Source organism: Engystomops pustulosus, chromosome 1 (genome assembly GCF_040894005.1).
Source record: "Engystomops pustulosus chromosome 1, aEngPut4.maternal, whole genome shotgun sequence".
Classification (NCBI taxonomy): Eukaryota; Metazoa; Chordata; class Amphibia; order Anura; family Leptodactylidae; genus Engystomops; species Engystomops pustulosus.
The window spans coordinates 252,118,358-252,135,081 of NC_092411.1; the positions used below are offsets into that span (position 1 = coordinate 252,118,358).

The window sequence follows — 16,724 nt, forward strand, 5'->3', positions numbered from 1 at the left end:
ATTTTATGTCAACCATTATAATCAGTTTGGCCGGTATCCGTTATCCATGTGTTTTTTCAAATGGAGGAAAAGTACTACAGGTTCCGTCATATTTTTCTGTACAAAAAAAAACCTGCAAGGATAACGAATCCCTGCTTATACGGAACATAACGCTTGACCTAAAATTTGCATTGATGTTAATGGGATTCTTAGTTGATACGTTAAACCTCCATTCTTTCCTTTTTTTTAACAATTGTAAGGAGCAGTAGTGTGTAATGAGCATTACTTGGTAACTGATTATACACATGTACAGTTATTCCTTTTATTAGAATTCTCATAATTTCTCTCCTATCTGCAGCCGCTGCTTTTCTTTTCTCCCGGAGCTCTTTTATTTTATCAAGGTCATACCTTTACCACTGTGAATAAGTAGCAGGATGGAGAAACATCTAAATACCAAGTGGTGATCTCCTATACAGTACAGGGCCACAAATTATGGGCCTGAGGTCTGTCAATGGAGTGAGGTGACCGCCTGAGTCACAAACCGGGGCTGGAATAGCTCCTGCTCTTTAATTTGCGGCCCAGGCAGTTCATCTCCCTCATACTACAATGCAAAACCGTCTGTGGGCAGGAAACCATATAAAGACATGGGGACATCCCCAATATATGGTCATGTGCATAGGGCCTAACACTGTTAAGATACAGTTAAACCTCATTGGCCTAACCTTCTGGCAATCATGGCCGATGCTGACCTGTAATTTAGAGGATTAGACCAAATTATTAGTAATCTCGATGACAGGGAGGATCAGTGTTCCCCAGGTGGCTACGTTTTTTGTAGATAGTTGAGTGCTCTTCAGGGCCACGGTGATGATGAATGAAGTGGCGTACATTGGACAACAAAGTGTTGGCCAAAAGCTACTCGTGTTCTGTACCGTTTAGCTTGAGTCATTTGTTCTTGGTTTCTTAGTTAGGAATTTATTATATTTTTCTGTAAGGCCATTTATTGACAGCTGTACATGAATTATTCAGTCTAGCCATGTGATAAGCGGCTTTATTGTATTTAGCACGCAAGGCACCTAAGGTTTTATTAGGTGAGATGCTTGTGCAATATTTTTTTTTCCCTGGAAAATAATATTTAAGAGATGAGCCTTTGGATTACACAAATAAATTGCTGATAAGGCATTGTAGATTATCATTATTATCATTATACTGTTATATTATTTTGTGATGTGTGGGCCATTGGAAGATATTGTCTCATCATAGAGGAACTGATATGTAATCAGCTTAGTGGCACATGGCCACAAATAACAACTTCTTAAAATTGTTGTCCAGTCACAACACGTTAACCCCTCTCTAGAACTTGCCCCAAGTGAATGATGAGGAAGGTGGAGCATGCTCTGCAGCTCCATACACTTTCTATGGAAATGATGGAAGGTGAGTAATGCACTCGGCTATCTCAATCAGTGGCATAGCAGGGCGCATGCGCAATCAGCTGCTTTTTTTTCATGATCCATGCGGCTCCCATCACTGAGACCCCGACGCTTCTGAGGGAGACCGATTTTAATTGTTTTTAGAAGTGATCACTGTTTGCACATTTCCATAGATAACTTTCTAAAGAGTTTCACTCATTATCTGGGTCAATATAGCTATACAGGCAGTCCCCCGGTTAAGTTCAAGATAAGTTCTATAGGTTTGCTCTTAATTTGAGTCAGAACAGGTATATTTAGTTATTGTAACGCCAACAAAATTATTTTTTGGTACCTGTGATAATTGGGTTTTAATACATTTTTGGTTGACAAAGAAAACAAGGATTGACAATGAAACTTCATTACAGACACCTTACAAATGATCATTGCAGCCTGGTACTAAAGTAACATCCAGAGAGCTTCACCAGAGGTCACAGTGGGCAGAGGGGTCCGTCTGTATCTAGGAGTCCTTAAAGGGAACCTGTCATCAGAAATTGGCCTAATAAACCACTACCAGTATGTTGGTAACCAGTTGAACAGATTCTAGCTGATGTTTCTTTCATGGCCCAGCTTGCTGGCATCATCCAGAAAATCAACTTTGAAGTTAGATGTATATAGTCAAGGAGGCGGAAAGTTTAACTTTGAAGTCAAGCTTTCTCCGCCTCTGAAAACCTTCTACCATGTGAAGGACATCATGTGCCAGTCTTCAGGAGATCTGAATGATGATGTCCCTTGAAGCAAGACCATCAATTACAGTGAAGGCAGGGAAAGCTTTACTTTAGTGTTAAACTCTCCGCCTCCTTGACTTCATAAATGTAATTAGCATTTCACTTAAAAGTTAATTTTCTGGATGATGTCACCACGTCATGAAAGAAACTTCGTATTTGGCAAATTTCTAATGACCGGTTCCCTTTAAGTCGGGGACTGCCTGTATATTGTGTTATAGTTCTTAGCTACCCAGTCCAGATCCCTTATAAGAAGCAATGACCTAGTTATAGTATAAAGTCTTGTTTTGGTGCAGCACCAGCAGGATTGTAAAACATTTACTGTGTATGAGATGCATTTTGCAGGCGGAGTACATAAAATGTTACCCTGTTAGTTATGCATTTATTCAGTTTTGAAATGCCACCGTCTGCGCTTTCAGATAAAAGGTGTGTGTTCTCGTGAGAGCAGGTTTGTGCCTGCATGCGAGAGAGCTGAATGGTCGCACATTTTGATTAGGTCCCTGTTCAGATATGGGTTTTAACTAATTTAGAAGCTGCGAGGCTTGCTTCTACCTCAGATTGGACATAATGGGGCACATTTACTTACCCGGTCCAGTCGCGATCCAGCGGCGGGTTCTCCGACGCTGATTCGGGTTCTGCCGGGATTCACTAAGGTCCGTGCGCCGATATTCACCAGGTGTCGCTGCTGCGCCGAGGTCCGCTGGAGTTCACCTGCTTTTTTCTGGTGTATGTGAGTGCTTGATCTTGCGACACAAATGGCTTTTTAAATTCTGCGGTTTTTCCGAATCCTTCGGGTTGTCCGGTGGCCATGCCCCCCGATTTCTGTCGCGCGAAAGTCGGCGCGATTACGCCAAAAATCGATCGCGTGCGGCACAATTCCGTGAAATACAGCGCAGAGAGGAAATATTCGGGAAAAACCCGACGGATTCGCGGCTGCGGACCCTTAGTAAATGTGCCCCAATATATCTTCATTGCCTGAATATGAGTTTTTTTAAACAATAACCTAATGAAAACTAATACAAAATCATTGAGATTAGATTGATTTACAATATATATATTTTTCTTAACCTTTAAAAAAGCGCTTGTTGTCTATAACAACCAGATCAGAATGCAGCTTTAATCTTACTTTAGGACAGTTTAAAGGGATTGTACCAACTCCTCAATAATTAAAATGTGTTGGCCAGAAATGCTCTATGATTTCAAATAATCGTTTATTATTCCTGTCCATTATGATGTTTCCTAAATATTCTAATTTTAATCCGTATGGTAATTGGTGCCCTTGACGTCCAGAGCACTGCTATTCCTGTCTGTTCCACTAGCCTCTTCATTAGAAGAGTAGAAGATAGTCTTGTAAGAAGAATGGTCAACACTAGAAGGACATGACCCTGGTACACTCATTAGCCTCATCAGCATATTGATTGAAGTGGGAATATCTTGTAAATGGTATATTGGGCAGAAGTAATAAAGACCTGTTGGAAATCAGAGTATATTCCTCTACAACATGCTGTCATCACATTATATAGCTTGGTGGAGGTGGAAGACTCCCCTGATTGGTTAATGGAGTAGGTTTAGGTTTTGTAAGGTGAGGAACAGCTGAATGGGAAAATGCACGGTGTTGAATTGTGGTTTTCTTGAGCTATATTTCCAGCATCCCTGATAACAAATTGGCTCCCTCAAGAAATACTTTAAGGACTCCCTGACGGCAGAAGATCTTGATAGAGATGCCATATTTTCAGTGGATATGAGTTTTTTTTTTTTTACCAAGGTCAAGGGTAGGTTTTCTAAACAAAACTAAAAACTGCACAAAACTGAAAGGAATCAATTTTTTCTCCTTCTATTTGATGACATTCAGAAACTCCTGCTGAGATTTGGCCCTGGACATGGAGAAAGACATCAGAAAGACATTCCATGAAGTTAATAAGATGCATCTTTGTTCCTGGATTAATCCCATCATGTGGTAAAGCGCAGAGTTTCGTCCAAACTCTCTTATCTGTTAGTCGCTGACTGGTCCGGGGCTTGTTATTGGCTTGCAATGTCCCGGGCCCTGCAGGGGATTGATTGATCCGCAGACAGTTCTTGCTGTTCTGTGCTCATGTTTATGCCCTACTATTGATAACCCAGCAAGGTCTTTCCTTGGATCATTTACTTTCAATTGTATTGTACATTTTACGGCACAGCCCGTTGCTTATTATCACACTTCCTCTCTTTACCTTGAAGCGTATGATGCGTTCTTGGTTTTATGTATCCTTATCCTATGCTATCAATATCTCATAAATCTTACATGTATTGATACCCTATAAAGTCTTGAACTAGATTTACATTGACCAGTGACCAAAATTCTGCAATGTGAATTAGGTCTTCAGTAGAAACTACTGTGTGAAATTGTGGATTTCACAATCTACTTGTTATTTTTAATTTCTCCGGGCAATACAGTGACACTTATCCTTTTGTGGGTACTGGTGATGCACTGAAGGAGTCAAGAATCCACAGCAAATAAGCCTAAGACAAATCAGCCCCATGTGAACACAGCCTAGGTTCGGGGCAATAACACGTAAGTGGATGATTTTTGTAATTAAAAAGTTCCATTGGTTATTAGTACACTTAGTGCAGGTAATAACTTGTTGGACTTGTTGCCAGGCCAAGTCTCCTGATAACAGGGCTACAGAGGCCAGGAAGTAAGTAATGAGACCCGTAGGAATTGTATTATTTACAGACACTTGTATTGATCTCGCCACTTGTTGATTGCACTTGTCTGCCTACTTCTAGGAACTGGAAGTGTCTTACGATTTCCCCAGATCGCTACAGGTTGTTCACTAGTCCCATCACCTTGAATCCCCCTGTATCCTCCAGTCCTGTTATTTTGCAGCCAATAAGAATCTATAAAATAGGGGCAGTTTCTTATGACCACCACAGGACGTTCAAGTATTGAACAAAAAGAACACTAGAGGACGCTGTGCTAAGTATAAAACTACCAAATATACACATAAATAAAGAGAAATTTCTAGGTTTTGGTTGTAATTTTATATTTGTGAGACCGTTTCTTTCAAACAACATTTTTCAACTCTGTTAAATCATCAGCATTTTGTATGTAAGAAAAAAAAGTACAATAATTTAGGCACTATCTTCACACTAGGCTGATGTCACGGTTCTGCCTAACTTTTAAAGGGAACCTGTCACTACATTTTTCACAAATACAGCTAGTGGCAGGTTCTCATAGAGGCTAGTAACTAACTGAAAGCCTTCTTTTAGCTAAAAATTGTTGAGGTGGGCGTGGCCTCCTCCAGCTGAATCTAGCAGCTCCTCCCCATGCTTTCCATGCATGCAGCAGTAATGTCATGTTACCAGGGTGACATCATTACAGGTCCTTTAGCCTCCTAACATTACCAAACTGTACACCAAGCATATGGGGGCAGGCTGGCTGGCTGTATACTACATGGGGGCTGGCTGTATACTACATGGGGGCTGGCAGGGTATATACAGTATTTCACAGTATACCATATCACATGAAAGCACAGAAGCCTGCATGGAGAGGAGTAGAAGTCCATGCAGGCCATGTGATTTTTTTTCAGACATGTGCATGGGGTACAGTTTGCTAATGTTAAAGGACATCTATCACCAGATCAAGGAGTGTAAACCAAGCACACTGACATACCAGTGTGTGCCCCCTCTGGCAGGACCTGCTCTTCACTTAGCTTCTTATGCCGTAGTTTTTAAGAAAAGGGGCATTTAAAATTATGCAAATGAACTTGAGGGACTCCAGGCTCGATAGGAATTGATGGAGCCCCTCAGGCTCATTTGCATAATCTGTGAATCCCCTTTTTCTTAAAAAGGGCATAAGAAGCTAAAAGAACAGCAGATCCTGCCAAAGGAGGAACATACCTGTATGTCTGTATGTTTGGCTCACAATCCTTGACCTGGTGATGGATATCCTTTAAGGACTCTAAAGGACCCGCAATGATGTCACCCTGGTCACATGACATTGGGCCATAAACCGACTTGCTCTATAGATCCCTAGATACCAGGCAACTTTATAATTGATTTTATGAGGATGTGAAGAAGAAAAAAAGAAGGGTGTCCGATAGTTACTACGGCACTCTATAGGAACCTGTCATTTGTATTTGTGAAAAATGTGGTGACAGGTGACAAATGTGGTATGTGCCATAGTCATGACAGAACCAAGAATTTTACCACATAATTTTATCAAAACCTTCACAGTTGTGGTAAAGTCATGCCTTTTACCAGAAGTAAAAATAGGACCAATTTTCTGTGATTTTTGTGGTAAAGCTGCAGCCGAACCACTGTGATAAAACGTAGCCTCAGGCTTTGTGCACATGAGCATACTAGCACATACTGTGGGCTAGCCTTGTTTCAACAGCTAGGACACATTCCCATGTGCGTCTCATACACACAGCTGGGCTTTCCGCAACCATGTGTGAGCGGGTTGCCGCACAGTCATTGGTGTGTGACCGGCCCTCACACCACGATGATAAACAGAGCACAAACAACGGACCACAGGTCAAATGTTTGACGCTCATATGCACACGTGGCACATGAGGCCTGATACTACAGGCAGCCCCGGGGGTTTCATACAAGATCGGTTCTTAAGTCGAATCTGTATGTACTGTATATACTCGTGTGTGTGTGTGTATATAAGGCGAGTTTCACCTCGCTGTATACTACATGGGGGCTGGCTGGCTGTATACTACATGGGGGCTGGCTGGCTGTATACTACATGGGGGCAGACTGGCTGTATACTACTGGGGGCAGGCTGGCTGTATACTACATGGGGGCTGGCTGGCTGTATACTACATGGGGGCTGGCTGGCTGTATACTACATGGGGGCAGACTGGCTGTATACTACTGGGGGCAGGCTGGCTGTATACTACATGGGGGCTGGCTGGCTGTATACTACATGGGGGCTGGCTGGCTGTATACTACATGGGGGCTGGCTGGCTGTATACTACATGGGGGCTGGCTGGCTCGCTGTATACTACACGGGGGCTGGCTGGCTCGCTGTATACTACACGGGGGCTGGCTCGCTCGCTGTATACTACACGGGGGCTGGCTCGCTCACTATATACTACACGGGGGCTGGCTGGCTCGCTGTATACTACACGGGGGCTGGCTGGCTCGCTGTATACTACATGGGGGCTGGCTGGCTCGCTGTATACTACATGGGGGCTGGCTGGCTCGCTGTATACTACATGGGGGCTGGCTGGCTCGCTGTATACTACATTGGGGTTGGCTGGCTGTCTGGCTCTATACTACATGGGGGCAGGCTGGCTGGCTGTATACTACATGGGGGCTGGCAGGGTATATACTGGGGAGACTGTGACCAATAGGTTTTCCCAGTTTATACCAGGGTCGGCTTATACTCGAGTATATACGGTAAGTTGAAACTGGTATATTTTATAATTGTAGTTTCAGACAAAAACATTTTTTGTCCTAGTGACAAGTGGATTTTCAGAATTTTGGTCTGTCATGGGAACAAGGATTGTGAATAAACACTAATTGCAGACACATTACAGCTGATCATTGCAGCCTGGGACTAGTGTAAGCATCAAGAGACCTTCACCAGAGGTCACGGGGAGCAGAGAGGTTCTGTAAGGCATCTGTAAGTCGGGTGTCCTTAAGTACGGAACTGCCTGTACACAGACCAGATTTCAAATTTATTGATCCAGCTTTGGTGATCTGGTATAATCGGATCAATGTGTAACATTGTGGAAGTCTAACTGCATCAGTATGCCCATGGCCTGCAGTATCTACATGAAGCAATAACATTTACAGAAAGCTTATCTTCTAGGTTTTACAATAAGCAAATAATATTAATAATCACCACCACCGGGATCTATGATAATGAGACGATTGTGAAGACACACCTTGGCAATAACAGACTAGTGAACAATGGGCCCCAATACAAGGTCCCACAAATATATAATCTCTCGTATGATGTCAGAAGATGATCAAAGGTGAATTATCAATAGTGACCTTTTAGCTATTAGCTGCTGTGGATAAGATATCAAACCTATACATATATGTTGCAGGAACACTTGTGTTTTTTCATTGTAGGTAAATTTGATCCTAACTAATAGGGTTTAGAGTTTTTGTGGACAAGTAATGTATGAGGGGGTTGCTATTCTGGTATTTCCACCCATTGCTCCCAAAAATATCACAAAGCTGCAGTGTCAGTGTATCACCAATACTTTTATGAAGAACGACAGCATCTTAAAGGGCCATTAGACCTTGAAGTGGTTTTGAGGCTTTTCCGAGTAGTGTTTTAGGTTGATCTCTAGTAAGTGGACACCATAGAACAGTGATGGTGAACCTTTTGGAGACAGAGTGCCCAAAGTGCAACCAAAACCCACTTGTATTTTGCAAAGTGCCAACATGACAATTTAAGCAGCATTGCTTCTTGCTGTAGCACAGGTTTTAATCGTATTGGGGTCCTGAATTCACCAATACAATAGAAAGATGATGGAGAAATTTGGATTGTAGCTTCCATCCAGGGTGCCCTGAAGAGGAAGAATCAGCAGGAGCTCCAATGACAATCCATCTCTATCCAGCCCTTCCCACTCCTCCTGTAGTCCTGGCAGCCAAGAATGTTGCTTTAAAATAGCGCTGAGCATGGCACGATGTCTTGGACCACAGGTAAAAGCCTTGAGACGTATCTGGCAAACTATGTGTTGGGGTGAAGGCCTGGGTGCCCATAGAAAGGGCTCTGAGTGCCACCTCTGGCACCCGTGCCATAGGTTCGCCACCACTGCCATAGAATAATGTGCTTTAGCCGCTGCTCGGTTCGATGGCCACAATTTTTCCTTCCTGGGCTCATGTCATCGGCACCATAACAATCAGCCGTATGCATTAGTATGACATGATACTAAAACACTGAAGCGTATAATGGTGATGGATGCATATGCCAATTGTCCAGGTTGAAGGTTACGCGGTGAGCAGGCCATTAATGGTTCATTATGTAGCCATCGCAGTATTTTTCGTCAGTCGCACTCTGCACGCTTGATCTTGCTGTATAAACAATATCTAATAGATCCCTTGAGCTGCGGGTAGTGTTCAGCACACAGCACATTAGACAAGTAATGCAGCCTTTTGTTTCCTCTGATGCAAGCACATTATCTCAGCCCTTCCTTATAGGCAACTCCAGGGAAATGTCAGCCTTCCTGTGTTTTATTTCTCATTTATTTATCAATCCATCTTGGAGTCAGTGGTTTCTCTTTGTTCCCATTGATGGCCTTCAGATTGTCTGCGCACATCTTCGAAGCAAGCGCTGTGCGTAATGGCAAGGAATAACACTGTGGTAATCACCGCAGCTAGTAATGGAAATATCACCATCTGACCGAATGATTTGTATAAGGTGCAAGCATACCACTTTTGTGAATTAAAGTAATTACCATTTTTTTATCTAAGGAATTTCTGGATAACCTTTTAGCCTTAAGATGAATTTAATGATGCAGTCACATCCATATGTAAATTTGGAGTAAAAAAATATGTGCTTAGTACAGGATTCCTTGCACTAACCAGCAACCTGGAAACTATAATCATTGCTATGTAGGGAAACAAGGATGTCCTAGACCAGTGATGGCGAACCTTTTAGAGGCCGAGTGCCCAAACTGCAACCCAAAACCCTGCTTATTTATCGCTTGGTGCCAACCGAAAATTAAAGCAGTAACTTATTGCTTCCTGTTCAACAACTTTCAATCATATTGGCCTCCTGAGGACAGCAACACAGTAGAAAGATGGAAATTTTTTTATCATTTTAGCTACTTTGGAGTTCCCCTCTGGGGCAAGCAGGAGGTCCTCCAAAAATCATTCGACCCTGTCTAAATTCTCCCTCTTCCTACAGTCCCAAGTAAGTATCAAAATATGACTGAAAGTTGCTTGGAACTGCAGGAAGAATCTTTTGAGTTTTGTCTAGTGTGCTGGGGTGATGGCCCGGGTGCCCACAAAAAGTGCTCTGAGTGCCGCCTTTGGCACCCGTGCCATAGGTTCGCCACCACTGTCCTAGACTATATGGAAAAAATATTCAGCCCTTGGATTTAGGGATATATATCCCTAAAAATATTCAGCCCTTGGATCCCTAAATCCAAGGGCTGAATATTTTTTTTTCATATACCGTAGTCTAGGACATCCTTGTTTTCCTACATAGCAATGATTAAAGTTCCCAGGCTGCTGGTTAGTCGTAAGCTGGGACTCCTTACATCATATGGTAATATGATGCAAGGAATCCTGTCCTAAGCACTGTGATCGGTTTTTGTCAAGGGCCAACCACGCTAGGTATGAGACAGCCAACACCAAACAAATAATTAGGCACTGGTAAACCCCTGGATGGGATCAAAAAGCAGCAAAACATACAATTCTCAAAATATTTGTTAATTCAAAACTTTACTTTATGAATATCCAAATGAGACTGAAGTGCTTTTGGCGGGTGTTGGTAGAGCACCTCAGGGCTCCATCTCCAAAGCAATAACAATTTCCCCTTCTACATCGCTACTGACGTCTCTCGTCCTTCCCCTTGCAGCTACGGCACTTTTGGGATCAACAAGATATGTCTAAAGCGAAGTCTTTTCATGCAAGGAGCAGCGGGGCAATAAATACACCTGCATGGGAGACATGTTTGAGCATAGCCCTACATAATATAGCAGTTAGTAAGGGTAGGTTAGGGTTAGTTTGAATTCCCATTCATCCCCCCATAACATGCTCATGGGGTATCCAATCATCCATGTTTTTTAAATGGGATGATGGAAGAATCCTTAGAACAAAAAGATTTCAAATTTTGTATCTTTTGGGGAGAGACCCCCAGTACTCAACTGTCAGGTTGAGCAATATTAGTTGTAATAATTTTGACACTTCTTGACATAACAAAAAAAAAATACTGGTTACAAAATAATTAAAAATAATTATAAAAAAAGTGTAATTTTTTCTGCAACTATTATAACTTTTTTGTATATTGAGCACAGTATATTATTCTATTACAAGTCTGAACACAGCCTAAGGCTGGAGATAGCGTGGAAAGGGTAAATTGGGAAGGTATCAGTGGGGACTCATCACTGCTACCTGTTTTGTCTTTAGCTTTTAGCTCGTCTCCACTGAGAGCAATGCTGTTCTCGTGCCTACGACTATAGAAAGATTGCTTACGTATTTCCATTGTTTTCTACCCTCCTGGAAATGCTGAAATTTTAATATACCAGCATTTGCCTACGAGGGTTTTCCATGTTCTAGGGAATATTTTAACCTTCAGGCTATGCAGATTTTTCGTCGAGTGTACGTCACAAGATAAAAGCAGAAAAATCCAATATCTGTTTTATTTTTAGTATTGTGAGCATTGCAGCTATACTGCTGGCCTGGTAAGATGATATGGTTAGTGCAGCAGTGCCGAGCCAGCAGAATATTCTCCTCCATACCGCAGCCTCTGGCCGCAATCGCCTACACACTCCTGGTTACTCCAACTATGGCGTAGCTTCTGCTATCCCACAAAGAGTACTACATTTCCAGGAATACTACTACTTTGACCATTAGCTATTCCTCTCGACCCCCATAGACGTGCATGCTTGGCACTGCTGAGTGTGCATAGGTTCTTATTAGGAATAGGCTTCATAGAAGGAGAAGAAGAACTAGCTCATTTACACCCGGTCCAGTCGTGATCCAGCGGCGCGTTCTCCGACGAGGATTCGGGTCTGCCGGGATTCAATAAGCTCCGTGCGCCCGATATATACCAGGTGTCGTTGCTGAGCCGTGGTCCGCAGGAGTTCCTGGTGCATTTAAGTGCTGATCTTGCGACACAAGTTCTTTTTTAAATTCCACAGTTTTTCCGAATCCGTCGGGTTGTCTGAGGGCCACGCCCCCCCCATTTCTGTTGCGTGAAAGCCAGCACAAATCAGAAATCGTTGGGAAACCAGATGAAAGTGCGCGATTCGGACCCTTAGTAAATGAGCCCCAAAGTGTTAGGGAGTTATCCTGCCATAACTTATTTATCACTGAAATCCCTGTCTCATAAAGCTGCTCCTCTCTCATCGGGCTTAATGATCCATTATATAACCCTCCCCATGTATCTGACTGTCGTCCTTATGTTACTAACTCTTGGAGGCTCCGAATTTTCATTCTGCCTGCTATTCTTGTCTTTCTGACGTTTCTTTACTTCCATTTTCACCATGCAGTATCCGGGTATGTCACTTATCCTTAACGTTACTCTGCAGTTTCTTTCGGTCCTATTTTGGGAGTCTTTATTATATGGCGATAGAAGGATACGGTTATCAGGCGCAGATAACAACTTGTGGTCTTAGAGGATTTGCTACAGTAACACTCATAGTAAAAGTCAGAACTCGTCATTTGTAGCATGTTGTATTACTCTACAGAAGTGACGTGCAGATGAAAATGAATGCTTGTTATGGTCGCCTTTCTATGATATGTGGAAATCTTATAAAAATAGGCGCGTCTTGTATAACTTCGATATATAGGAATGTTACTGGAAGTTCTTAGTCTGGGGATCTGCGAGTTAAGGATCCCGTGCTCACATGTTAAGAGAGGCAGATATTAAACTTTTTTGTTGAACTTTTTTGAGGGATAAGGTTATTGCTGCTCAAATTTAGCAACACTGCTCAATACTACTATATATTAACCTCCATGATGCTGCTCCTCAGGGTATGCTACATAGACGGGACTGAAGGATATTCTGTTAAGTGTAGCTAATCTTCACCCACTCTAATAATAATTTTTAAAAAATGATTCAATACTAAAAATATATTTTATTTTGCAGTTTGAGTTACAGTAATTTCTACTGTATACAAAGTCACTCAGTACAGGGTATATTATTGTGTGTTAACCATAAAAAAGGATCTGCAAAAGATGTATACACTGTAACGGTGCCGTTAAAGACCGATATCATGACTCTAACCAATACATTTCATTTGCTGCTTTTCATTTCTCCCATAAACCTTACGGTTTTAACATTTCCATTTTTTTTCCTTGCACAGGAGAAGCTTTTATCGAGGTCTCTTCAGAGAGGTGAAGATCTTCAGTTTGACCAGGTGAGAGGGATGACCTGGTTACTAGTATATAACACACAGACTTGTGTCATGTTTTTTTTTCCGATCATGCCCTTGTTTTGTAGTGTTGCTTTTTTTTTGTACATTTTGGAGGAGATTTATCAACCTGTCTATGCCAGAAAACTGGAGTCATTTGCACCTGAAATGCCGTGCACCACATTCACTGAAGGTTTTAGACCAATTTTAGGCAGACACCGGGATTAATCCGGCACAGCAGAGAACTACCCATACATTACTAAATCTCCCCCTTTGTCCGTATAACTCTGTTCCAGCCTGTGCATTTCTTCCTCTTCCTACATACGGAGCTGCAGACATGTGCCCCCCATCCATTAGTAGGTGCAGGTGCCGAAACTGTTTGTCCAGGAATGTCATTACATCCCCTTTTTAACAATGCGGCCTGCATTTTATCAATTAACCTCAGCGTCCAGGTTGCGGGATTTGTTTGCTATGGCTCTGTGAGCTGTGACTCTGCCAAGCTGCGCTAGCAGTAATGAGGAGGATCATTGTCGGAGCGCCCACTTAGAGTTGGCTCATTTTGTTAACTATTTCTCCTAAACATTTTTAGATTTGGAGTGGCAATAAAACATTTGTTTAGGCTACTGCCAGCTTCTCCTAGTAAATACAGATATTAACCAGAGTCATCTTCATGTAATGAGGTAGAGGAGAAGTATTAACTGTTTATGGTGGCCGGGAGCCTGGAATGCATCACTCAGCTGTCGGCTTTTACGCTTCTCCGGTCCTAAATACAAATTAAAATAAGAATGTGGTGAAGAACAGGACGTCTTTGCAGCTGCTTGTGTACCAGGCTTCACTTTTCTTTGGTAGTCGTCCGTTTAATGCTGTGTAATGTTCTGTTCTTTACTTGTGAAATCTCAAGGTAATATCATGCTGATGTCCCTGTGAAATCCTTCTTGATTAATCCCTTTGGGGGGAACCATATAGTGGTGAAACTGTGCCAATGACTCTATAATCATCTGTACTACTGTAACAGTGTAATTTTGTCAAAAGTTTAGTTTTATAAGGCATCTTTAAAGGGGTTGCCTACGTATATACTCGAGTATAAGCCGACCCGAGTATAAGACGAGACCCCTAATTTTATCACCAAAAGCTGGGAAAATATATTGACTCGAGTATAAGCTGATGGTGGGAAATGCATTGGTCACAGCCTCCCCAGTATATAGCCTGCCTGCCCCCTGTAGTATATAGCCTGCCTGCCCCCTGTAGTATATAGCCTGCCTGCCCCCTGTAGTATATAGCCTGCCTGCCCCCTGTAGTATATAGCCTGCCAGCCCCCTGTAGTATATAGCCTGCCAGCCCCTTGTAGTATATAGCCTGCCAGCCCCCTGTAGTATATGGCCTGCCAGCCCCCCAGTAGTGCACATGGCCTGCCAGCCCCCCAGTAGTGCACGTGGCCTGCCAGCCCCCCAGTAGTGCACATGGCCTGCCAGCCCCCCAGTAGTGCACATGGCCTGCCAGCCCCCCAGTAGTGCACATGGCCTGCCAGCCCCCCAGTAGTGCACATGGCCTGCCAGCCCCCCAGTAGTGCACATGGCCTGCCAGCCCCCCAGTAGTGCACATGGCCTGCCAGCCCACCGGTAGTGCACATGGCCTGCCAGCCCCCCGGTAGTGCACATGGCCTGCCAGCCCCCCAGTAGTGCACATGGCCTGCCAGCCCCCAGTAGTGCACATGGCCTGCCAGCCCCCGGTAGTGCACATGGCCTGCCAGCCCCCCGGTAGTGCACATGGCCTGCCAGCCCCCCGGTAGTGCACATGGCCTGCCAGCCCCCCAGTAGTGCACATGGCCTGCCAGCCCCCCAGTAGTGCACATGGCCTGCCAGCCCCCCAGTAGTGCACATGGCCTGCCAGCCCCCCAGTAGTGCACATGGCCTGCCAGCCCCCCGGTAGTGCACATGGCCTGCCAGCCCCCCGGTAGTGCACATGGCCTGCCAGCCCCCGGTAGTGCACATGGCCTGCCTGCCCCAGTAGTGCACATGGCCTGCCAGCCCCCAGTAGTGCACATGGCCTGCCAGCCCCCAGTAGTGCATAGCCAGACCCCCCTTTAGTATATATTGCCTGCCAGCCCCCAGTAGGGTATAGCTTGCCGGTAAAAAATAAACTGACTACTCACCATTCCGACGGGCCGGGCAGCTCCTTTTCTATGTTCATGTATGCGGCAGGTCCGCAGCAGCCCCGTGAGCAAGGCCCGGTTGGCACACTCTGTGATGTCAGCAGTGGCTGACATCAAAGTTTTATGCTGGCTGGGCGTGCGCACAGACTTGTTGTGGACCTGCTGCCAGCATGAATAAAGAAGTGACGCTGACCACGAAGCTGTTGCAGACCTGCCACGTACATTTTATATACCCGAGTATAAGCAGAGTGGGGATTTTCAGCACAAAAATTGGGTTGAAAAACTCAGCTTATACTCGAGTATATACGATAGTTTAGAATTCTATTTTGCAAATTAATTGAACAGGACGATAATGGCAAACTTTGTAATACTTCTTGGAGTAAAGCAGTGTCTCTCCACCTTGTTTCTGCTCTTTCTCCTGTAGTAAGCGATGTATCTGAAATCCGTCTGAGCTCCGTCCACATTAGGCAGATAAGGAAGCTAATGGTTATCTCTTTCCATATCTAGAGAGTACATCCCTTGAAGATTCATCAGACACTTTACCAAGTTCCTTTAGCTTTCAGCTGTCAGTGGATACAGGACAGAGAGCTGATTTACAAACTGTTTCATACAGGGAGAAAGGAAGAGGGAAAAAAAGGACACAGGGACATATTTCTTTAATAAAGTGTATTACAAGGTTTACTATTATTGATTTATGCAATTTTGTCAAAATTTTAATTACACTTTAATGTTTGTAGGGCATCTTAAAGGGGTCTTTTAGTTTAAAATTCCCATTTGCATATACCAAATATTAGGGAACACAGAGGGTTAAAAAGAGTCAGGCCCCCTGTTCTGGATTCTCATATTTTTAGTAAAACAGATACATAAAGCTTCCCTCGCTCCATGTCCTTGTTCTGTATAATAAGGACATCCAGTTGATTTAAATTGACAGTGTGTAATTCTCCATTTCCCCTTTGATAGCGCTGCAGGTAAATCGATCACTGCCAGGTTTTGTAAAAGGTTGGAATCTCAAAGGAAATTAGAAATGATCCTATTAGAAGTATTTCTTACCATCATATCATTATTTTTTTTTCTTTACTTTCATCTACCCTCAATGCAAGTCAGATATCCAGGCGCACAGTCAGCGTCTGATAGATGGGGAAGAGATATACAGACCAAGCAGCGGGAGCAGGGTCCTGCTGCAGCCAGTTGTCTTACTCCTAGACACTGGAGAGTGAGGAAGAGGTGGCGTATGGAGAAATAGTGATATACAGTATATATAGGATGATAGAATTGGTAGTTCTTACTTCTTGGATAAGGCCTTCCATAGAATAGCTGCAAGACCCTTCCTTGTTTCAGGCCCGTGCAGAAGGTCCCCCAGACCGGCAAACCGTAA

The 16,724-nt window shown here is 43.5% G+C and overlaps 1 protein-coding gene across 10 annotated transcripts in view; it reads left to right on the forward strand.

Annotated features, from left to right (window-relative positions):
• FRYL (FRY like transcription coactivator) overlaps window positions 1-16,724 on the forward strand; it is a 193,419-nt gene that overhangs the window by 98,418 nt on the left and 78,277 nt on the right. For all 10 annotated transcript variants that reach the window (XM_072124585.1, XM_072124539.1, XM_072124546.1 and 7 more), the window contains one exon: window positions 13,150-13,203. In XM_072124585.1, coding sequence (XP_071980686.1) covers window positions 13,150-13,203 — 54 coding nt within the window. The remainder of the gene's footprint in view (window positions 1-13,149; window positions 13,204-16,724) is intronic.